Source organism: Oncorhynchus clarkii, chromosome 20 (assembly GCF_045791955.1).
Source record: "Oncorhynchus clarkii lewisi isolate Uvic-CL-2024 chromosome 20, UVic_Ocla_1.0, whole genome shotgun sequence".
NCBI lineage: Eukaryota > Metazoa > Chordata > Actinopteri > Salmoniformes > Salmonidae > Oncorhynchus > Oncorhynchus clarkii.
The window spans coordinates 9893541-9917138 of record NC_092166.1 but is presented as its reverse complement, the minus strand read 5'-3'; the positions used below and the strand labels follow the sequence as shown (position 1 = coordinate 9917138).

At 44.2% G+C, this 23598-nt stretch overlaps 1 protein-coding gene across 1 annotated transcript; it reads left to right on the top strand.

Annotated features, from left to right (window-relative positions):
* Positions 1-127: 127 nt before the first annotated feature.
* On the top strand, positions 128-23299 carry LOC139375851 (tyrosine-protein kinase JAK1-like). The gene is made up of 25 exons (XM_071117775.1): positions 128-341; positions 3171-3366; positions 3921-4038; positions 4229-4367; positions 4492-4655; positions 4802-5006; positions 5192-5344; positions 6068-6250; positions 6353-6510; positions 6694-6808; positions 7034-7223; positions 9479-9582; positions 9973-10128; positions 12836-12923; positions 13760-13887; positions 14718-14853; positions 14927-15078; positions 15451-15601; positions 16086-16180; positions 16599-16779; positions 16878-17002; positions 17296-17468; positions 20576-20693; positions 21134-21244; positions 22012-23299. Exons 2-25 carry the CDS (start codon positions 3183-3185, stop codon positions 22135-22137), a joined length of 3453 nt encoding a protein of 1150 aa, XP_070973876.1. The 5' UTR covers positions 128-341; positions 3171-3182; the 3' UTR covers positions 22138-23299.
* The last annotated feature ends 299 nt before the right edge of the window (positions 23300-23598 follow it).

Sequence of the window (23598 nt, the reverse complement as noted above, 5' to 3'; positions counted from 1 at the left end):
TTGCTGTAAAATTGCTCCTGAATTGAAGTATTTCATCGTAACTAATTGAAATAGCCTGGTAGTAGTAGTACACGGGTTCATTCTGTTTCCGCTAGATCGGTTAACCAATAGACGTAGTTGGGCGTGGATTTTCGAAAGCGTTTTCGGGAATTGACACAACGCTTGCCTGGAAGACCCAAGACCGAGATTTGCAAACTTCATTACGCAGGACTGAACACCTTTTATCAATGGTAAATGCCGAGAAAGTCATTATAATACATAATAATAATTGTACATTGATTTTGAGGCACTCGTGAAAGACAGCGTTGTTTTTCCAGAGATTCGTGGACGGCAATACATAGGTGAGTTTCATTATGAGTTGTTTCATCATGAGTTATGAGTTGTTTCATCGTGTACAGGTCAACTGTATACTGTAGAGGACTGTATGTTATGTATAATGACAGATACCTGTAACAAATCGAACTTCTCTGAAATGAAAATGGATGGCCCTCCCTTCAACAATATATATGTTTTACGTGACCCTCCCTGAACGCTTAAAAAAATAGTAAGTGATCCTCCCCTATACCCAAAATAACAATTAAAAACTAAAGTGGATAGCAGAGAACATGCCTACCCTACCGTTTAGCCTCACTCTTAGGGAGGACACGAGCCGTAGATGTGCCGTTTTAGTAACTGTTCTTATAAGCATTACATGGCAATGTAGTCATTTTGACAGTGCTGCAGGCCAGAAGGTTGTGGGTTCGAAGACCACCACTGACAATATATATTTTATAACAACATTATTGAATTCATCTATCATTTTATTTGTGGGTCCCAGAAAAAAAGCCTTTTATAAATGAATTTCATGCAATTCTAAGTTATCTTACATAACTGGAGGCAAGCAGTTATTTTTTTGTAATACTACACAAAAGCATGTGAGCGGAGCGGAACGAGGAGCCGAATGTCGTTCAACACAAAACACTCTAGACAAGGTTACATCTTTTTGTGCCGGTAAAATGAATTATGCCAGACATGTAGTTGGAAACGTTATTTTTATGCGCAAATAATGATACAATAACCAACATATCGAAGTGAACTTGGAGTCATGCGTTGACATGTTGTGTGGTCCTCCCACTTTGACTGCTCAGGAAAGCATACAGTTTATTAGGTAGGTAGATTAACTTTACAGGGTGTTGAAGGTTCAAGGCGATGAGCTTGATGCTCTTTTCCAATAAATATCGAGGGTCTTATTCTTGTGACGTGATAATCGATGCTTGGCTGCCGTTTGACAAATAAAAATAATATTGCTCTTTTGTCCATGATAATAATCTTATCATGTAGACTATGCGTGCGCTCTAGCCAACAACACACATATAGCGATGTTGGCTAGAGCGCACGTGCTAATAAGTGGTCCCCTATATAACTTTTTTTGTGAGAACCGTAAGTAGAGGTGTTTCAATGGAAACCTATTTAACTTGTATTTTTTTATTCGGTACATGGTAATTTAACCACAAAAGGTACTTACTACGTCATCACGTGCAGCCTTTTTTCTGCAACAAGTCAATTTGATGGAAACGTCTCAGGTGGGGAAATGCGCATATTGTTTTTATGCGGATTTTAAAATATTCACATGAAAATCTCGCCAATTGGATGGAAACCTAGCTATTATCACTATTATTTTTTATTTTTTTAAGGCATTCTGTTGTATTTAATAGCCTACCCAAACACAAGTAATGCGCAGAAGTGTTTAGTATCTAGGTTTCCATCCAATTGGTGACAGATTTTCATGAAAATAATCTACAATCCACATAAATAAAATATGCGCATTTTCCCACTAGAGATGTGTTTACTAGAGATGTGTTTCCATCAAATAACTTTTGCGGTTAAATTCCCATGTACCGAATAAAACATTGTTTCATGGGTTTCCTTCGAATTTTCAACTCTACTGATGGTTTTGTCACTAAATGTTTAGCGTTATATAGGGACTGTGCCCCCTCTGGTATTGGCAAGTGAGCTGTTGCCAACAGCTCGCGAGTATAGCCTACACATTGAGATTACTATGGACAAAAGAGCGAGATTATTTTAATTTGTCAAATGGCAGCCAAGCATCAATCATCATGTCACCAGAATAAGACTCGATATTTATTGGAAAGGGGAATCAAGCTCATCACCTTGCACTTTCACCACCCTGTGAAGTTCATCATTAATTTAATCTTTAGCCGAATAAATTGTACGCTTTCCCGAGTGGTGGTGGTGGGAGGACCACAACATATTTTCACGTGACTACAAGTTTACGTCTAGATGATGGTTATTATATCAATATTTGCGCATAAAAGCGTTTCCACCGCAGTGGCATGTATTCATGGATTCCAAGGGAAGCCAGGCATCCTCAAATATTTGACCAATGAACAAAATTATCATTATTTTATTTATCTTTCATCTCTGTGTTTTCATAATTTTCTGTCAATTCGCAAGTGGCTGAATCTCACTGGAGAAATCATCCGATTGAGGAAAACAGCGCCCCTCTGTCTCTGTATGTGTAGCCCATGGATCTGATGCTGTCTGGAACAAAAGAGTATGACATGTTACCACCGTAGCATTTGATTGACTGATGCCAGCAAGTATTTGGCCTCCTCCCTTGATAATTTTTTTAAAATAAAACAATTAGCCAATCAGCATTGCACTGAGCTCAACTGTGGGTTGTCCTGGTGCAGCAAAATGCCTCTCAAGGGAGGCCAGTTTGGATTTGGCTTGACAGTGCCCTGTGCACAAAGCGAGGTCCATACAGGAATGGTTTGTTGAGATCGGTGTGGAAGAACTTGACTGGACTGCACAGAGCCCTGAACTCAACCTCATAGAACACCTTTGGGATGAATTGGAACGCCGACTGCGAGCCAGGCCTAATTGTTCAATATCAGTGCCCGACTTCACCAGTGCTTTTGTGGCTGAATGGAAGCAAGTCCCCGCAACAATGTTCCGACATCAAGTGGAAAGCTTACCCAGAAGAGTGTGGGGGAGAGGGGGACCAACTCCATTTTAACAAAGGGTGTACCAACTCCATATTAATGCCCATGATTTTAGAATGAGATGTTCAACGAGCAGGTGTCCACATACTTTTGGTCATGTAATGTATTAAAGCCACATAGTAACCTACTTCTTCACCCTCTCAACATTCACATTATCTCATTCAGTGAAGTAGGGCAATGGAAGTGGGCAGGCAACTGTTGGTAAAGATGAGGATGAAGAGGAAGGGCGAGTTCACCTCAGTTCCTGTAATGGTGCAGGGCCTCGAGGTCCATCTCTACCTGGAAGACTCTCCCCAGCTGGAGTTTCTCCGGGGTTGTTACACTGCTGAGGAGCTGTGCACAAAGGCAGCCAAGAAGTGCGGTGAGTCTGAGTCACGTTAGTGTTGGCACATACACTGAGTGTACAGAACATTAGGAACACCTGCTCTTTCCAACTTGACACAACTGTAGGAAGTAGTCAACATGGGCCAGCATCACTGTGGAACGCTTTCGACACCTTGCAGAGTCCATGCCCCAACGAATTGAGGCTGTTCTGAGGGCAAAAGGGGGGGGGATGCAGCTCAATATTAAGAAGGTGTTCCTATTGTTGGTTAAACTGTGTATGTTTCCCCGACTCTGTTCTCACACACACACACACACACACACACACACACACACACACACACACACACACACACACACACACACACACTATTACTTGCTGCTCCATCTCAGTTTTTTCTACTCTGTTTTGTATCCTTCTTTTCAGAGTAGAACATTCAGCAGGATATTTTCACTCGGACCGTGTTCTCGAGAAATTCCAAAAGTCTTCCTTCTCCCTCCTGACTTATTTGAATGTTTGTCATGGATCATGAATATGACATCATGGGTGGTTCTTGTTGAGGGAAATCATGTCTCTTTTTTTTTTTTTTTTAGGCATTTCTCCTCTTTGCTGCAATTTGTTTGCCCTGTATGATGAGGTCAGGAAAATCTGGTTCCCTCCGAATCACACCTTCAAGGAAAGCAGCTGCTTAAAGCTCCACTATCGCATGAGGTAAGCATTAGGATAAGCTACTCCTCAGTTTGTCACAACTATTGAAGAGGGACCATTTTAGGATACAGCAGCTACTTGGTCTGTAAATTCAACAAACTTGTTGAATTAAAACCATTTCTTTCTTACAAAACGTTCATACTGACAGTGAAATACTTTTTTTTTTAAAGATAACCCTGATCTCTTTATTCAGGTTCTACTTCACCAACTGGCATGGTGCGAATGAGAGTGTGCCACGTGTTTGCAGACACGCCCTCAAGAGAAAGAACAGCAATGAACCAGAGGGTAACCCTCTCCTTGACACTGCCTCACTGAAGTATCTGTTTGCCCAGGTATCCTCTCACACTCAGAACATATTTTCACACAGTTTAAAACAGCTATATACTCAAATGGAATGCTCTAGCATACACAATCATATATCTTGAATCATGTGTTTGTGTGTTTTGATTTTCCCAGGGTCAGCATGACTTCCTGAAGGGGTGGGCCGCAGTGCGTAACCCTCAGAATGAAGAGGAGGTCCGCTATATTGAGAATGAGTGCCTGGGGATGGCAGTGTTGTCTATCTCACACCATGCCCTGGACAACAACATCGTCATCCCTGGTGTAGCAGGGCAAATCAGGTAACCAGTCACAATCCCAGAGGCTCAAAATTAAACCGTTTACCATCTTTCTTAATACACAACCATTTACGCTCATGCACTCACACACACACACACACACACACACACACACCCGACTCACACACGACTCCTTCCGTCCCACCCAGCTATAAGAAATATATCCCAGATAGAGTGAACCAAATCATCAAGCAGCGCAACTTCCTGACCCGACTCCGTATCTCCCGGGTGTTCCAGGACTTCCTCAGCGAGTTCAACAACAAGACAGTGCAGAGCGACAACGTCAGCACCCACGACATCAAGGTCAAATACCTAGCTACATTGGAAACTCTGACCTGTGGGTTCGGCTGTGAGGTGTGTAGCAAGATGTACTACAGTACCCATAATGCTCTGTGCAACTGTGTTTACAGACACACTCTCAGAAAAAAAATTGCGCTGGGCCAAAGACAGAACCAGGTGGTACTCCGATAGTCTGTCTAAGGTCTGTGTAAAGAAGTTCCTGAAGCTAACAAAATGGTGTCCTGTCTCATCAATACAAGGAGTACGAGCCCAAAGTGCTCCGTGTGACGGACAGCGAAGGGGAGATCCAAGGAACACCCACTTCCTGTAACCAGGGTCAGCCCACCCAGTACCAAGTCCTTGTGTCTGGAAATACAGGGATCAAGTGGCGGAGGAAGCTACAGAATGTGACAGTGAGTATATTATTTTGGCACTTATAATGTGTAAATTATGGCACACCTTGTATCTGTATTGTATGTATTACTTATTAGTCACATGCTGAATACAACAGGTATGTGAGTGAGTAGCCATTTGACTATATGTTCAGGAGTCTTATGGCTTGGGGGTAGAAGCTGTTTAGAAGCCTCTTGGACCTAGATGTGGCACTCTGGTACTGCTTACCCTGTGGTAGCAGAGAGAACAGTCTATGACTAGGGTGGCTGGAGTCTTTGACAATTATTAGGGCCTTCCTCTGACACCGCCTGGTATAGAGGTCCTGGATGGCAGGAAGCTTGGCCCCAGTGATGTACTGGGCCATTCACACTACCCTCTGTAGGTCCTTGTGGTCGAAGGCCGAGCAGTTGCCATACCAGGCAGTGATGCAACCAGTCAGGATTCTCTCGATGGTGCAGCTGTAGAACCTTTTGAGGATCTGAGGACCCATGCCAAATCTTGTCAGTTTCCTGAGGGGAATAGGTTTTGTCATGCCCTCTTCATGACTGTCTTGGTGTACTTGGACCATTCACGTTTGTTGGTGATGACCAGGGAACTTGAAGGTCTCAACCTGCTCCACTGCAGCCCCGTCGATGGGAATGGCTTCGTACTCGGTCCTCTATTTTCTGTAGTCCACGATCGTCGTCTGGTATTTTGTTTATCAAGAGATAAAAAAAAAAATGTCATGTTCATCTATTTCTCAGAATGCATGGACTGCCAAAGAGAAGAAAAAATCCCTAAAGCACAAAACCAACATCAACCTGACGAACGAACCACCTCAAGGCGTTTCGAACGACTGGAAAGCCTTCTCCGATTTCCATGAGATCACACACATCAACATAAAGGGCTCTGCAGTCACTGTCCACAAGCAGGACAACAAAAATATGGTAGTTCCATTGCTTTACATTACGTCGGTGTATTCTCTTCGTGCCCACTGTTACGTTGGACATTCACCTTCTTCGTTTGTTGTCACTTTATTTCTACCACAGGAACTGGGCCTGGGTTTCCATGCAGAGGCGTTGTCTTTTGCCGCCCTTATTGATGGATACTTCCGTCTGACGGTGGACGCACATCACTTCCTGTGTACAGACGTGGCCCCTCCCTCTGTGGTGCGGAACCTGCAGGAAGGCTGTCATGGGCCAATCAGGTGAGTTTAAATATCCCCATTCAGTTGTCATTGGATAGAGAACATGTAAATATTAGTACCATGCAAAAATGTAGTACTTCTATAGTCAAATTTGTTTGATTTATACAGATATTGATATAAAAATACTTCTAATACTAGTGTAGAACTGAATTGATCCAACCCTTTTGGCCCCTCCCCTTCCAGCATGGACTACACCTCCCACAAGCTGCGTCAGGAGGGCGAGGAGGAGGGCATGTACGTCCTGCGCTGGAGCTGCATCAACTATGACCACATCCTCCTGACTGTCACAGGCAACGAGGTACAGCACCACAAAACACCACCTGCCTCACCCACAGTCATGTATACAACGACTCTCATTTTTAAGACAATCGTACATTTATTTATTTTGAAAACAGGTCTATCTTGTTAGTGACCATAATTTGCCTGAACTGAATTGTGGTAATTCGTTGCTGTATGAATTCCTGTGTTAATAAATGGACTGATGTATTGCTCTATAACCTCTTTCTCCTCTTGGCTGCTGTAGGTGGACCTGACCAATAGTCGTCCGTACCGTAGCTTTAAGATCGAGGTGGGGCCGGAGGGCTACAGCCTGAATGGTACGGACCTGAGGCAGCCCTCCCTCAGGGAGCTGACGGAACAGCTGAGGGGCCAGACTCTCAGTACAGACAGAGGCTTCTTCCAGCTCCGCAAGGCCTGCCCTCCCCAGCCCAGAGGTATGGTATGATACCCTGTCCATGGCACCTAATGCCTTACCATAGTCTTGCCCTCCCCAGCCTAGAGGTATGGTATGATACCCTGTCCATGGCACCTAATGCCTTACCATAGTCCTGCCCTCCCCAGCCCAGAGGTATGGTATGATACCCTGTCCATGGCACCTAATGCCTTACCATAGTCTTGCCCTCCCCAGCCCAGAGGTATGGTATGATACCCTGTCCATGGCACCTAATGCCTTACCATAGTCCTGCCCTCCCCAGCCCAGAGGTATGGTATGATACCCTGTCCATGGCACCTAATGCCTTACCATAGTCTTGCCCTCCCCAGCCCAGAGGTATGGTATGATACCCTGTCCATGGCACCTAATGCCTTACCATAGTCCTGTCCAGAAGTTTTGGGGCAGGGTACCAAACCATCATCACAGCAATTCATTCCTTACCATACAGGCATTGGTACATTATACCATACAATACACCAGGGGGCCTCATTTATAAACATCACGTACACACAAAATATGCCCCAAAACATGCGTGCACCAGTTTCCACGCAAAAGGTGGCTTTTATTAAAAATTGAACTTGACTTGAGAATGTGCCTTTCCTCCCGCTAACTTTAGACCATGTAGTTGATATATTGTAAGAAGGCAAAAGTAGCCATGTAGGCAAGTAGCCATGTAGGCCAGTAGCCATTTAGCCCAGTAGCCTTGTAGCCTTGTGCAAATGGAGAATATAATGACACTCATGAAATCATGCAATCGTTTGCCATTTAGTGAGAAGAGTGATAATCTATTTAGGCCTATGTTATCTCTACATTCTAAAATAATTAGAAAACAGGCATATATATTTCCTATGATTCATTTAATTTCCATGATCATTGCAGAATACATTCTTCGCCATTTCTGATAGGTATGGTTTCATACTGGTGAAATAGCCTATAGGCCTACAACTAGTGAAGATCCAATCCGCAGCGCAGTTTCTACGGTACAACAGATGGTTCACCTGGTTGACCAGGTGAATCCAGGTGAAAGCTATGATCGCTAATTGATGTCACCTGTTAAATCCACTTCAATCAGTGTAGAGGAAGAGACAGGTTAAAGAAGGATTTTAAAACCTGGAGACAATTGAAACATGGTTTGTTAATGTGTGCCATTCAGAGGGTGAATGGGCAAGATGAGATTTAAGTGCCTTTGAATAGGGTATGGTAGTAGGTGCCAGGCACACTGGTTTGAGAGTGTCAAGAACTGCAACGCTGCTGGAGTTTTCACACTCAACAGTTCCCAGTGTGTATCAAGAATGGTCCACCACCCATAGGACATCCAGCCAACTTGCCACAACTGTGGAAAGCATTGGCGTTAAAATGGGCCAGCATCCCTGTGGAACGCTTTCAACACCTTATAGTCCATGCCCTGACAAATTGAGGCTGTTCTGAGGGCAAAACGGGTGCAACTCAATATTAGGAAGGTGTACCTAATGTTTTGTACACTCGGTGTATATCATAACCATTGCAGAATAAATTCCTCACCTTTTCTGCCCATGATGAGTTCATATTCCCTGAGTAGCCATACAACAAGTTACCATGCACATCTCTCATTTAATTGGGCCTAGTAGATAGGCTATTATAATTTCATCCGGCAGGGAGTGTGGTTTATAACATACAGTAGAATTGAACATGGAAGTGTGTAGGATACCACTTTAAGTAGGGCTACTGTAGTTTTCATCAGAGTAGATCAATGTTTCAGAATTCGCGGGCAGTGCAGCTGGTAGTCATGGTAGTCATTTACAGCATTCACTATGTTTACACTGTATTTCTGATCAATTTGATGTTATTTTAATGGACCCAAAATGTGCTTTTCTTTCAAAAACAAGGACATTTCTAAGTGACCCAGAACTCTGAATGGTAGTGTATTTATTGTCATGTTGATTTCAAGCTGTAACCCAACAAAATGTGGAATAAGTCAAGGGGTATGAATACTTTCTGAAGGCTCTGTATGACGAGTGCCAAGTTTATAAATCTCTATCTTTGTGCGTGCGCTGTCTTTTCAGAAATGGATATTTAGTGTTACATTTACACACCGGTTAGAAATGAGGCCCCTGAGCTGGATGAGTTCTTCTGTTCATACCAATATCAAACAGGAAATGTTGCTCAGTAACCGTGGTTTTCTCTGTTACCTCATCTCACTTTAGAGGGATGTGTTTGGCGTGTCTTTTGTTTCCTATTTCAGTTTCCTATTTCAGCGTGGTTTTTCGTTTTCTTTAGAAATCTCTAACCTTCTGTTCGTGACAAAGAGAGAGGCGGAGCCGACACATCCCATACAGAGTCAACTCATCTTCCACAGGATCCACAAAGAGGACATTTTGCAGGTGTGTGTGCTTGTGTGTGTGTGTGTATGCATTGGGGTCCCGAGTGGCGCAGCGGTCTAGGGCACTGCATCTCAGTGCTAGAGGTGTCACCACAGACCCTGGTTCGATTCCAGGCTGCATCACAACCAGCCATGATTGGGAGTCTCATAGGGCGGCACACAATTGGCCCAGCGCCATCTGGGTTAGTGTTTGGACGGGATAGGCCAGTTAAATATGTTTTTAAATAAAAAATGTATGCATGTGTGTTTTCATGCTAGGCTGTGTACAGTATGTTCGTGTGCACAGGATGCCCTACACTGGCAATGCTACCTTTTTCCTTCATTTGTTTGACATCTACAGTTTTGCTTTTCTGTCATTAACCAGGTCTATGTCTGCCATATGTCTATCTAGGAGGAGCACTTGGGCTGTGGCACCAGAACTAACATCTATGCTGGCAAACTGAAGATAAAGTGTGAAGAAGAGAAGGATGTATGGGGTTCCCAAACCCACCACCAGGTCAAAGTGGTCCTGAAAATGCTGCGGTCCCAACACAGGGACATCTCTATGGTGAGAACAAGCGCGTGCACACCCTCACATGTTCTGTATAAATATAAGGGGCTTTATAAATATATTTGATTGACATTCACACAGTGGTGTAAAGTACTTAAGTATACATGTTTTTTAAAGTACTACTTAAGTTGTATTTTGGGGTATTTGTTCTTTACTCTTTATATTTTTGACAAATTTGACTTTTACTACATTCTTAAAGACAATCTCTACTTTTTACTCCTGTACATTTTCTCTGACACACAAAAGTACTTGTTCCATTTCGAATGCTTAGGCAGCACAGCAGTATGTTCCAATTCACGCACTTATCAATATAACGTGTTGTCATCCCTACTGCCTCTGATCTGGCAGACTCACTAAACACAATTGGATGAACATACTCTAAACTTTTAGAAATGTTTAAATCCAACAGATTTTGATTGAATTATAGGACATAAAACATTTTACTGGCACAGACAAATAAACATTAACATAAAGGGGTGGAACAACCTCCAAAACTTACTCTGTCTAGGCCTACCTGCACTCACCTGCGCTGTCTAGACTGACTCATTAATTACTGTGGTTGTCACGTTCTTTTGCATAATTTAATAGCAGGATAGTCTAAGATTAAAAATCAACAGGTTAGATTACACCTATTTATATATCACTATAATCTGAGTGTTCACTTACGAAAGTTGCTTTCATTTCAGCACATCGAAATTTGTTAACATTTCAACTGTGTGTAAAAAAAAATAAAAAGATATTCCCCGTAAAATGAACACCTATCAAAATAAAGTGCTCTTTCTCCTGATGTAAGTGTGGAGACTATGCGTTAAATCCCAGACTAAGCTTTAGCGTTCTTATAAATGCAATGCAAAGACAGTATATTCCGTTGAGTCCATTTCAGCCATTACCGGGGTGTGTTTGACAGGCATTTGTGGTCCGTGCCGTTTAAGATGAGGGAAGGCGATTTAAAATAAATAATAATAATGATCATGACCTTATTTCTATTACAAAATATTGGATGACTGTCTTTCATATTCCATTCACCCAGTTCAATGTAACAGCGATAGGTTTAGGATTACATGATACTCACATGTTCTTTGGCTACAACCTAGCCTATGAATGAACGATTACAACGTAGGTGCACACAGGTCGAGAGAAACATTTGAGGTGACAGACAGTGACACATTCAATACATTGTTGCACACTGTTGTCTGCATCTAGCTGATATATAGGGTTTAATCATTAGTCCAACAGTTGCAAACAAACGTTTCTATTGGAAAAATTCAGATATATTTATCCCTGTTTGCTTCCATTTAAGACATTTTTTTTTAAACAGAATCGGCTTTAATGAATACACCCGCTGAACACATTTTACTTTCATAGCAGCCACGTTGTATTCCTTCTCGCATCTACGCGGTCTCCTCTCAACTTTTGCCTTCGCTTATGGACTTCAATGCACAACACATCAGCTGTATGTGACCAGGTGTAAAAAAACCTTTCCAAGCCAAACCATGTCATAACCACTACACACAGCCTACATCGTTGTCACCATATTAGCTAACGTCATAGTCAACATAGCTAATAGAACTAACGCGTTAGTAAACCCGCTACAATCATGCGTTAACATTACAGTGTACAGTCAGCAAGCAGTTTAGAACTTACACCGGGGGGCCCAGTGGCAATACATTTTTAAAACCAAAAGCTTACCTTGACTTGGAAGAGTTCCAGTGTTGTGTTGGATAGTCATAGCCAGCTAGCTAACATAGTATCCCTTTGTTTGAGCAGGCTAAACTAGCTAGCTGTATTTGCTAGCTAAGTAAAACTGGAAAAAATTACTCTCTCTCGCTTCTCCTTCATTTTGGAATAAATTAATTAGTTAAACTGTTCAAATATTGTCTTTCTCTCTCTGAGTCAACTGCTCACCACATGTTATGCACTGCAGTGCTAGCTAGCTGTAGTTTATGCATTCAGTACTAGATTAATTATTTTGATCCTTTGATTGGATTGACAACATGTCAATTCATGCTGCAAAATCTCTGATAGGTTGGGGGACATCCTCCAGATGTTGTCATAATTACTGTATTGACATCAATGTACCCAGAGGAGGACGAAAGCTAGCTGTCCTCCAGCTACACCATGGTGCAACCCTACAGAGTGCTGTTGAGGCTACTGTAGACCTTCATTGCAAAATAGTGTGTTTTAATCAATTAAAACACACTATTATTTGGTGATTGTTTTTAGAATGATTTTAACAACAAACAAAAAAATACCTTTTTTTAAATGTTTAAAAATATGAAATTCACTGAGGAGTATGGTCCTCCCCTTCCTCTGAGGAGCCTCCACTGCTGACGGGTCTTTACAAACATTTCCTCGGTTGTAGCATTACCTGGAAAAAACTTCAAGCAAGAGTATGAAAGAGTCTCAGGAGTAAAATCAATCCATCGAGATTTAAATGACAAATGACCCTCAACCACAGGAAAAAGATAGAGGGCTGGCCATGCGCATTGCTAATTTTACTGGGCTTTACTTTTACTAAAGTATCTTTTACTTTTAGTCAAGTATGACAATTGAGTACTTGTTCCACCACTGCACACATTTCCTTCCTCCATTACCTGTCTGACTTTGTGACCACTTTATTTGACCTTTTGACTTTGATCTTTTACGACGGACCTCTTTCCGTCAGGCTTTCTTTGACCTTTTACCCCTGAGCTCTTTCCGTCAGGCTTTCTTTGAGACGGTCAGTATGATGCATCAGGTGTCCCACCAACACATCGCTCTGCTGCATGGTGTCTGTGTTCGCAACCAGGACAGTAAGTCGCCCTTCCTTCCACCATTCCTCGTCTTCATTTTTTTTTCTTTTTTTAACCCCCTTTTCTCCCAAATGTTCGTGGTATCCAATTGTTAGTAATTACTATATTGTCTCATCGCTACAACTCCCGTACGGGCTCGGGAGAGACGAAGGTCGAAAGCCATGCGTCCTCCGAAACACAACCCAACCAAGCCGCACTGCTTTAACACGGCGCGCCTCCAACCCGGAAGCCAGCCGCACCAATGTGTCGGAGGAAACACCGTTCACCTGGCTACCTTGGTTAGCGTGCACTGCACCCGACCCGCCACAGGAGTCGCTGGTGCGCGATGAGACAAGGATATCCCTACTGGCCAAACCCTCCCTAACCCGGACAACGCCAGGCCAATTGTGTGTCGCCCCACGGACCTCCCAGTCACGGCCGGCTGCAACAGAGCCTGGGCGCGAACCCAGAGTCTTTGGTGGCACTGCTAGCCCTGCGATGCATTGCCCTAGACCACTGCGCCACCTGGGAGGCCTTTATCTTCATTCTTAAACTGACACTCAGCGATATGCCACAAGCCGCAGGATGAACCTAAGTTATTGTAGATGATTGTGATGCTAGACTATGTACTCGCAACAGAGTATCTGCTACAACGTGATAAGTTCTTAGATACTGCTGTTTACGTCATGCTTCGCTGAAGTCCTAGATGTAATGACATAGTGTCTACATTTGCAGTATGTTGCGTAAAATACTTAATATCTCTGACAGTTAAAAATAGCAATTTGCTAGTGCTTTTTCATCTGAAAATGGGCTAGACTTTTTTTGGGGACCTCAACCTGTGTGTGGTCCCTGTTCAGATATCATTGTGGAGGAGTATGTGAAGCTGGGTCCTCTGGATGTGTTCATGAAGGGGTGTCGTCTTCAACTCAGCACTTCCTGGAAATTCCAGGTGGCCAAACAACTGGCCAGCGTCCTCAGCTACCTGGTGAGAAACCATCAATCAACCCTGATTCACACTATAGGGCCAAGCCTAGCTGTACTGGGACGGCCTGCTTACGCATCCACCATAGTTAATGGAACTGTGCTGGAAAGGACAATGTGCAAGGAAAATATCAGAGCCAGTCCAGTATGGTTCACGTTGGCCCTATAGTATAAAACAGGCAGAAAAATGTGCCATGATAACATTACAGTCTGTATTCTTGCCAGAATGTAAGCATCTGGGAACTTGGTGCCAACCCGGAGTAGACAGTAGTTTGTTAAAACTTGAACAGATGCAGTCAAATATATTGACACCTTTGCTCTTTTACAATGGAGTACAATGTTCTGTTTTTTTCTTTACAAAACTGGCTGAATGGCTATTTTTACCACGTAGGCACCTGCAACTTACCACAGGTAAAATTCATTATACATTGAACAAAAATCATTGCTTCCAACCAAATTTTGAATAATTTAGTCCAGGCCATTTTTGACTTTCAAGATCTTAATTTCAGTTATAAATGTTTTTTCCTTCTTAGTCCTGTGCCGTTGTCAATCAAACAAATGCATTTTTTTTATATCAACTTATTTGAAAAGAAATCATGCGAAAGTGGCAATATATTTGTCTGTATATGTCAGTGGAGGCTGGGAGGACAGCTCATAATAATAGCTGGAACGGAGAAAATGGAAACCATGTGTTGGATGTATTTGGTACCATTCCACCTATTCCACTCCAGCCATTACCACGAGCCCGTCCTCCCCAACTCAGGTGCCACCAACCTCCTGTGGTATACGTCTATATGGCTGTGGACCTGACCCTTCCCTGTATTTCCCTCTCAGGAGGATAAGAAGCTGGTCCATGGTTATGTGTCTGCTAAGAACATCCTAGTGGAGCGGGATGGCCTGGAGGGAGAGACTGGGCCCTTCATCAAACTCAGTAGCCCTGGGGTCCCCATCTCCGCACTCAACAGACAAGGTGTGTGTGTGTGTGTGTGAGTTTGTGTGTGCGTGTGTGTGTGTCTAGCTGATGAGGCTGTGTTGTATTACAGAGTGTGTGGAGAGGATTCCGTGGATCGCCCCAGAGTGTGTGAGGGACAGCCAGGTCCTGAGTGTTGCGGTGGATAAGTGGGGCTTCGGCACCACGCTGTGGGAGATCTGCTATGATGGAGAGGCTCCTCTCAAAGACAAGAAACTCATAGAGGTACACACTAACTTCCCCTCACAACAAAACAGAATTACTAACAACACAACAGAATTACTAACATACATCGAACAACGCGATCTCTCCCTCACAACAGAATTACTAACAACACAACAGAATTACTAACAACACAACAGAATTACTAACAACACAACAAAATTACTAACATACAGCGAACAACGCAATCTCTCCCTCACAACCACCCCCTAGACTGCCCATACAAAACATGAATGTATCCCTTATTTACCCAGGTGATATCTCTCTTTCAGAGGGGAGGTCTTTCTGGAGTTATTTCATTGAATACACCTGTTGTTATATACCCAAAGTCGTCTTGGTCCCTGATCTGTCTCCTATCTTTCTCTCTGTGAGCAGAAGGAGATGTTCTACTCGGCCCAGTGTTCCCTGGTGACCCCAGACTGCCCTCAGCTGGGTGAGCTCATCACCAAATGCATGACCTACGACCCCAAGAGGAGGCCCTTCTTCAGGGCCATAGTCAGGGACCTCACCGGGGTGGCTGAGCAGAGTAAGAGAACAAAGAGGACTCAACTTCCCTGTTTCTCTCTGTCACCTTCCCTCTGTTTGTCTGTCACCTTCCCTCTGTTTGTCTGTCACCTTCCCTCTGTTTGTCTGTCACCTTCCCTCTGTTTGTCTGTCACCTTCCCTCTGTTTGTCTGTCACCTTCCCTCTGTTTGTCTGTCACCTTCCCTCTGTTTGTCTGTCACCTTCCCTCTGTTTGTCTGTCACCTTCCCTCTGTTTGTCTGTCACCTTCCCTCTGTTTGTCTGTCACCTTCCCTCTGTTTCTCTCTGTCACCTTCCCTCTGTTTCTCTGTGTGACCCCTCTGTTTCTCTCTGACCTTCACTCTTGTCATTGTCATCTTCTGTCGGTCATGCTCTCTCAAATGCATGTGAAAATGTGTGTGTGTGTGTGCGTGCAAGTGCCTGTGTTTATTATAGGCAATGTCTGAGTATAAGTAGTATAGCCCTGCCTCTGTGGCCCCTCCCCCAGACCCAGCTCTGCCTCCTGGTAGGGTGCCCATCCAGGAAGTGGACCCCACCGTGTTTGAAACCAGGTTCCTCAGGAAAATCAAAGACCTGGGTGAGGTAGGGAGACTCCTAATACATGTAGACTTTTGGAGTGCTTGTCCACATTAAAGGGGCAGTCTGTGATTGGTACAATACATCCATTGTTGGACTTTTGAATTCTAGCCAATGATTGTTGAAGAATATCACTTCTAAATGTCTCATGAGCTTAGTTCAATTGTCTTACCCAATCAGAACCCAGAATATAAATATACATTTTTAATTTAAATATAAATATAATGGGGCTTTGTTTTATGAATCAGTTTGTTCCCCTGTAATGTGATGATTGTGGTATGTAACAGTGTGTGTGGGGTGTGAATATAAACTGTACCTGTATGGCTTTCATCAATATGGTTCACGATGTCTGTGGCTTTATTCTTTAAAGTGTGTGTGTGTGTGTGTGTGTGTGTGTGTGTGTGTGTGTGTACACTATTCGCAGGGTCACTTTGGCAAGGTGGAGTTGTGTCAGTATGACCCCCGTGGGGACGGCCGGGGGCAGCTTGTGGCGGTCAAGTCTCTGAAGCCAGAGAGCAGAGGTCAGCTGTGGAGAGAGATAGACACCATGAGAGAACTCTACCACCACAACATTGTCAAATACAGAGGAGTGTGTAGCGAGGATGGTGAGGAGAGCTCTGCAGTCACACACACACACACACACACACACACACATCTCATCCCAGTGACGGGGTTTGTGTTAACACTGTGTTTCTCTGTCTAGGTGGGAGAACCACTAAGCTGATCATGGAGTACCTGCCAGCGGGGAGCCTGAAGGACTACCTGCCCTGGAGGAAACACCAGACTGACCTAAGGAGACTCCTCCACTACGCCCTCCAGATCTGCCAGGTGTAGTAGTATGGAGCTTCATTAATACCCCCAAAATGAATTACATTTTAATTTCATCCTGTTAATCCCACCCTATTAGGTGTTTACTGCAGTTTGTATTGATGGAAAGAGTTGGACAGAATCTAAGCCATTGCACTCCTTTAAATGCACTTTCTGTTACTTGGTAACGGTTGCCTTGTACCAAATGGAATGTTGTGGTAAATGTTTCAAAGACTTGAAGAAAAGCACAAGACTGCCAGGTAAATAGCAATACAAATATACAAACTATAAAAGTGTGTGTGTGTGTGTCTCAGGGAATGGATTACTTGGGATCCCAGCGGTTCATCCACCGGGATCTGGCGGCTCGGAACGTTCTGGTGGAGAACGAGAGCACGGTGAAGATCGGAGACTTTGGCCTGACCAAGAGCATGAAGGAGGACAAGAGTTACTACACTGTCAGAGAGGAGACCGACAGCCCTGTGTTCTGGTGAGCAAATGTATACATAGAATGACAACACAGGAGGTTGGTGACACCTTCATTGGGGAGGATGGGCACGTGGTAATGGCTGGAACGGTACAAGTGGAAAGGTATCAACAACATCAAACAAATGGTTTCCATGGTTTTCATGTGTTTGATGCCATTCCATTTACTCCGTTCCAGCCATTATTATGAGCCGTCCTCCTCTCAGCAGCCTCCACTGAATGACAAGATCAGGTCCTAGAACTTAACATGATCGTTGTCTCCCAAATCAATGTGAAGAACATGAGGTCAGGTGCATTTTAAAGCCTGGATCCCAGTCTATTTCATTGCTATTGGCGCTACACTCCACGACCAAAAGTAAGTGGACACCTGCTTGTCGAACATCTCATTCCAAAATTATGGGCATTAATATGGAGTTGGTCCCCCATTGCTTCAGTAACAGCCTCCACTCTTCTGGGAAGGCTTCCCACTAGATGTTGGAACATTGCTGCGGGGACTTGCTTCCATTCAGCCACAAGAGCATTAGGTCAGGCACTGATGTGCGATTAGGCCTGGCTCACAGTCAGTCGGCATTCCAATTCCTCCCAAAGGTGTTCGGTGGGGTTGAGGTCAGGGCTATGTGCAGGCCAGTTAAGTTCTTCCACACTGATCTCGACAAACTATTTCTTTGTGGACCTTTGTGCACAGGGGCATTGTCGTGCTAAAACACAAAAGGTTCTTCCCCAAACTGTTGCCACAAAGTTGGAAGCACAGAATTGTCTAAAATGTCATTTGTAAGCTGTACACTGTATTCCTCCTCCACCAAAATGTACAGTTGGCACTATACATTGGGGCAGGTAGCGTTCTCCTGGCATCCGTCAAACCCAGATTTGTCTATCGGACTGCCAGATGGTGAATTGTGATTCATCACTCCAGTGAACGTGTTTCCACTGCTCCAGAGTCCAATGGCCGCTTTACACCACTCCAGCATTGCACATGGTGATCTTAGGCTTGTGTGTGGCTGCTTGGCGAAGGAAACCCATTTCATGAAACTGCTTCCAGAGGCAGTTTGGAACTCGGTAGTGAGTGTTGCAACCAAGGACAGATGATTGTTACGCGCTATGCTCGATTTTATACACCTGTCAGCAACCGGTGTGGCTAAAATACCCGAAACCCTTCAAATTAGTGGTTTTCCACATACTTTTATGTATATTCTGTAAGTATTCAGACCCCTTGACTTTTCCCGCATTTTGTTACATTACAGCCTTATTATAAAAATGTATTAAATCGATTTTTGTCCTCATCAATCTACACACAATACCCCATAATGACAAAGCTAAAAACCTGTACTTGGGGAATTTTTCCCATTCGTCTCTGCAGATGCTCTCAATCACTGTCAGGTTGGATGGGGACTGTCGCTGCACATCTATTTTTAGGTCTTTCCAGAGATGTTCGATCGGATTCAAGACCGGACTCTGGCTGGGCCGCTCGAGGACATTCAGAGACTTGTCCCAAAGCCACTCCTGCTTTGTCTTGGCTCTGTGCTTAGGGTCATTGTCCTGTTGGAAGGTGAACCTTTGCCCCAGTCTGAGGTCCTGAGCACTCTGGATTAGGTTTTCATCAAGGATCTCTCTGCACTTTGCTCCGTTCATCGTTCCCTCGATCTTGATTAGTCTCCCAGTCCCTCCTGCTAAAAAACACCCCCACAGCATGATGCTGCCGCCACCATGCTTCACCTTAGGAATGGTGCCAGGTTTCCTCCAGACGTGAAGCTTGGCATTCAGGCCAAAGAGTTCAATCTTGGTTTCATCAGACCAGAGAATCTTGTATCTCATGATCTGAGAGTCCTTTAGGTGCCTTTTGGCAAACTCCAAGCGGGCTGTCATATGCCTTTTACTGAGGAGTGGCTTCCATCTGGCCACTCTACCAGAAAGGTCTGATTGGTGGAGTGCTGCAGAGATGGTTGTCCGTCTGGAAGGTTCTCCCATGTCCACAGAGGAACTCTGGAACTCTATCAGAGTGACCATTGGGTTCTTGGTCACCTCCCTGACCAAGGCCCTTCTCCTCCGATTGCTCAGTTTGACCGGGAGGCCAGTTCAAGGAAGAGTCTTGGTGGTTCAAGATTTCTTCCAATTAAGAATGATGGAGGCCACTGTGTTCTTGGGGACCTTCAATGCTGCAGAAATGTTTTGGTACCCTTCTCCAGATCTGTTCCTTGACACAATCCTGTCTCGGAGCTCTACAGACAATTCCTTCAACCTTATGGCTTGGTTTTTGCTCTGACATGCACTGTCAACTGTGGAACATTATATTGACAGATGTGTGCCTTTCCAAATTATGTCCAATCAATTGAATTTACAACAGGTGGACTCCATGTTGTACAAACATCTAAAGTATGATCAATGGAAACCAGGCTGTATCACATCTGGCCGTGATTGGGAGTCCCATAGGGAGGTGCACAATTGGCCCAGCATCGTCCGGGTTTGGCCGGGTAGGCCATCATTGTAAATAAGAATTTGTTCTTAACGAACTGGCCTAGTTAAATAAATACAAATATTTAAAAAATAATTATGTCTCATAGCAAGCGGTCTGAATACTTATGTAAAAAACTTTTCACTTTGGCATTATGGGGTATTGTGATGTCACTATGGGGTATTGTGATGTCACTATGGGGTATTGTGATGTCATTATGGGGTATTGTGTGTAGATTGATTGAATACATATGAATTAAGCTGTAATGCAATTGTTTTGTTGAAAAAGTCAAGGGGATCAGATTCAATTCTGATTTTCGCTCCTATGATGTTAACAGGACGGGGCTCATTGTATTTACATTAACTCACATGGGCGGCAGGTAGCCTAACGGTAGAGTGTTGGGCCAGTAACCGAGAGGTTGCTGATTCGAATCCTTGAGCTGACTAGGTGAAAAATCTGTTGATGTGCCCTTGCTCTGCATAAGAGCGTCTGCTAAGTGACTAAAATGTACATATTAACCTTGGTTGTGTTCATTAGGCAGTTGGCACCCAACGGAAGAAAACAAACCGGAAGGAACTACCTAAACTTGTCCAATAAGAAGCTCATTTTCGGTTGCAGAACAGTTTGCTACGTTGTGCCCTAACCCATGTGTTGCCTTGTAGGTACGCTCCCGAGTGCCTGGTGGACTGTAAGTTTTACTCTGCGTCTGACGTGTGGTCCTTCGGAGTGACCCTCTATGAGTTGTTGACCTACTGTGAGACAAGCAGCAGTCCTACCACGGTAAAGAACTTTGTCTCTTTGTTAACCTCACTATGAAAATATGTTAATACAAATTCCTAAAACTTTATTGATTTGACAAATACCAGGGGTCAGACCTGTTAACATGTATCTGATGAGACCAGGGGTCAGACCTGTTAACATGTATCTGATGAGATGTATCCTAGTCTTAGTTAATTAAACTAGCGTCTGTCTGTTTTGGGGTCAAATAATTCTGAAGTTCAATACTCTGAGCGGTGCACTTTTCCACACGATTTATAAAGGAAATGACTAGAAACTCCTTCCCCATGCTTGTACCAATCCAATGCTTCTAAATGCATGGAAAGAGTGCATAAGTGTATGCTTTGGGAGAAACGACTGTGGTGTTGGTAGGGATTGAACTGGAGCGTAGGACCAGTGTTTCATCTGTTTTGGTTTTGATCATATGTTATGGTTGTTCACAGGTATTCTTGGAGATGCTTCGTCCAATCCAGGGTCAGATGAATATCACCCAATTGGTGGAAGTGCTGATGGCCGGCAGGAGGCTGCCCTGTCCACCTCACTGCCCGGATGCGGTAAGAGAACTGGGAAATGGTGTAACCTGCTCGAAAAAGGCTGTAGTCGTTCCTTCTCTTTCATCTGAAAGCTGATACTCTGGGGTGAAGTTTCCTCTAGGTACAGATCTAGGATCAGCTTTCCCTCCCCCAATCCTAACCTTAATCATTAGTGAGAAAAAATGCTACACTGACCCACGATAGCACCCTTTCTAAATAAAAAGTCAGTAGTGTTACTCTACAGATGTAGGATCTTAATTTGACCAGTTTTTCACAGCAGGAAAATAATCCTACAGCAACAGGAAATGGGAATTATTATGTGGATTATAATTAACTGACATTTTTGTAGGGGTTTATACATGTTTTGTTAGGACAAATCAAGTCTGACATTTTAAAAGTGCAATTTAAAAACTTTAGAAGCCTTTTTAAACCTTAAATACATGACAAGTTTGCATTTCCTGCAGGAACTTTCTTGCAACAACAGGGTGATCAAATTAAGATCTGACACATGTAGGAATAGAACAACCTGCATATCTAATGGCTTTGAGCAGGTTGCTCGTTATCAACGCCGATGTACATCAGCATAAAAAGGAAAATTGAATCCACAAGGATAAACATGTCTTCCCAGGTGTGTTTATCATAGCAGCGTTTTGACCCTTAGCTTGCAGGATATTTATTTGTTATGCTTCTCGACCCCCCCCCCCCCCCCCCCCCCCAAAAAAAACAAAAACAATTTGACGATTTTTCTATCTGGTCTCTGGTCTTTGCACTTCTGTGTGTGTGTGCAGGTATACTCTCTGATGAGGAGGTGTTGGGAGAGTTCCCCGGAGAACAGGATTCAGTTCAAAGACCTGATCACAGAGCTGGAGCTGCTGCTGGATGAGAGGCACGGAGGAGATGAACTGGCTGTCTGACCTGACGAAGCTGAAGCTGCAGCTGGACGAGAGGCATGGAGGAGATGGACTGGCTGTCTGACCTGACGAAGCTGCAGCTGGACGAGAGGCACGGAGGAGATGAACTGGCTGTCTGACCTGACGAAGCTGCAGCTGGACGAGAGGCACGGAGGAGATGGACTGGCTGTCTGACCTGACGAAGCTGCAGCTGGACGAGAGGCACGGAAGAGATGGACTGGCTGTCTGACCTGACGAAGCTGCAGCTGGACGAGAGGCACGGAGGAGATGGACTGGCTGTCTGACCTGACGAAGCTGAAGCTGCAGCTGGACGAGAGGCACGGAGGAGATGGAATGGCTGTCTGACCTGACGAAGCTGCAGCTGGACGAGAGGCACGGAGGAGATGGACTGGCTGTCTGACCTGACGAAGCTGAAGCTGCAGCTGGACGAGAGGCACAGAGGAGATGGACTGGCTGTCTGACCTGACGAAGCTGAAGCTGCAGCTGGACGAGAGGCACGGAGGAGATGGAATGGCTGTCTGACCTGACGAAGCTGCAGCTGGACGAGAGGCACGGAGGAGATGGACTGGCTGTCTGACCTGACGAAGCTGAAGCTGCAGCTGGACGAGAGGCACAGAGGAGATGGAATGGCTGTCTGACCTGACGAAGCTGAAGCTGCAGCTGGACGAGAGGCACAGAGGAGATGGACTGGCTGTCTGACCTGACGAAGCCGACACATAGATGGATAGATAATAATACTAGTGATGCACTGATATGACATTTGACCGATATCCCATATTTTTCTCCCAAAAAAAACAGAAACTGAAATTTTAGCAGCCGTTTAAGGATTCTAGTACAGTTAAATAGTTAACACACACACGGCCGCAGCGGTCTAAGGCACAGCATCTTAGTGCAAGAGGCGTCACTACAGTTCCTGGTTCAAATCCAGGCTGTATCACATCCGGCCGTGATTGGGAGTCCCGTAGGGCAACGCACAATTGGCCCAGCGTCTTCTGGGTTTGGCCGGGGTAGGCCGTCATTGTAAATAAGAATTTGTTCGTAACTAACTTACCTAGTTAAAGAAAGGTCACACACACACACACCACACTGACCAAAAATGTATTTTGTTGGCATTTACGCATGTCCCCATTACCAGTAAAACACATCAATCTATTTCTTTCACTTACTTACTGTGCTGTTTCATTGTTCAGTTGTTTCATTCTCAACCAGGATTTCATCATACATGTCAAGAAGTGAAGTTTCAGCTCTGCCTGTGACCGACCAGTTGGCGAAAGCCAACATCACCCACGACAGAGAACGGTTGATTGTCAAGGGCAATGATTTCCATTATCTTGTCGTTAATGAATTTCACCTTTGAGTTGTCTCGCTGAAATGTTCTTACTCTTTCAAATGACTGCTGGACGTATTGGCGGCTCGATCCACACAGCAGACATTGTGGGCCAGGTTAGTAATGCTGTGTTGCAC

Bases quoted from the DNA above. Each gene is read 5' to 3' on its own strand.
- LOC139375851 (XM_071117775.1), top strand. From the start codon at position 3,183: ATGGAAGTGGGCAGGCAACTGTTGGTAAAGATGAGGATGAAGAGGAAG. The intron at 10,129-12,835 runs GTGAGAACAAGC...TCTTTCCGTCAG, and splicing joins AACACAGGGACATCTCTATG to GCTTTCTTTGAGACGGTCAG. The intron at 13,888-14,717 runs GTGAGAAACCAT...TTTCCCTCTCAG, and splicing joins CCAGCGTCCTCAGCTACCTG to GAGGATAAGAAGCTGGTCCA.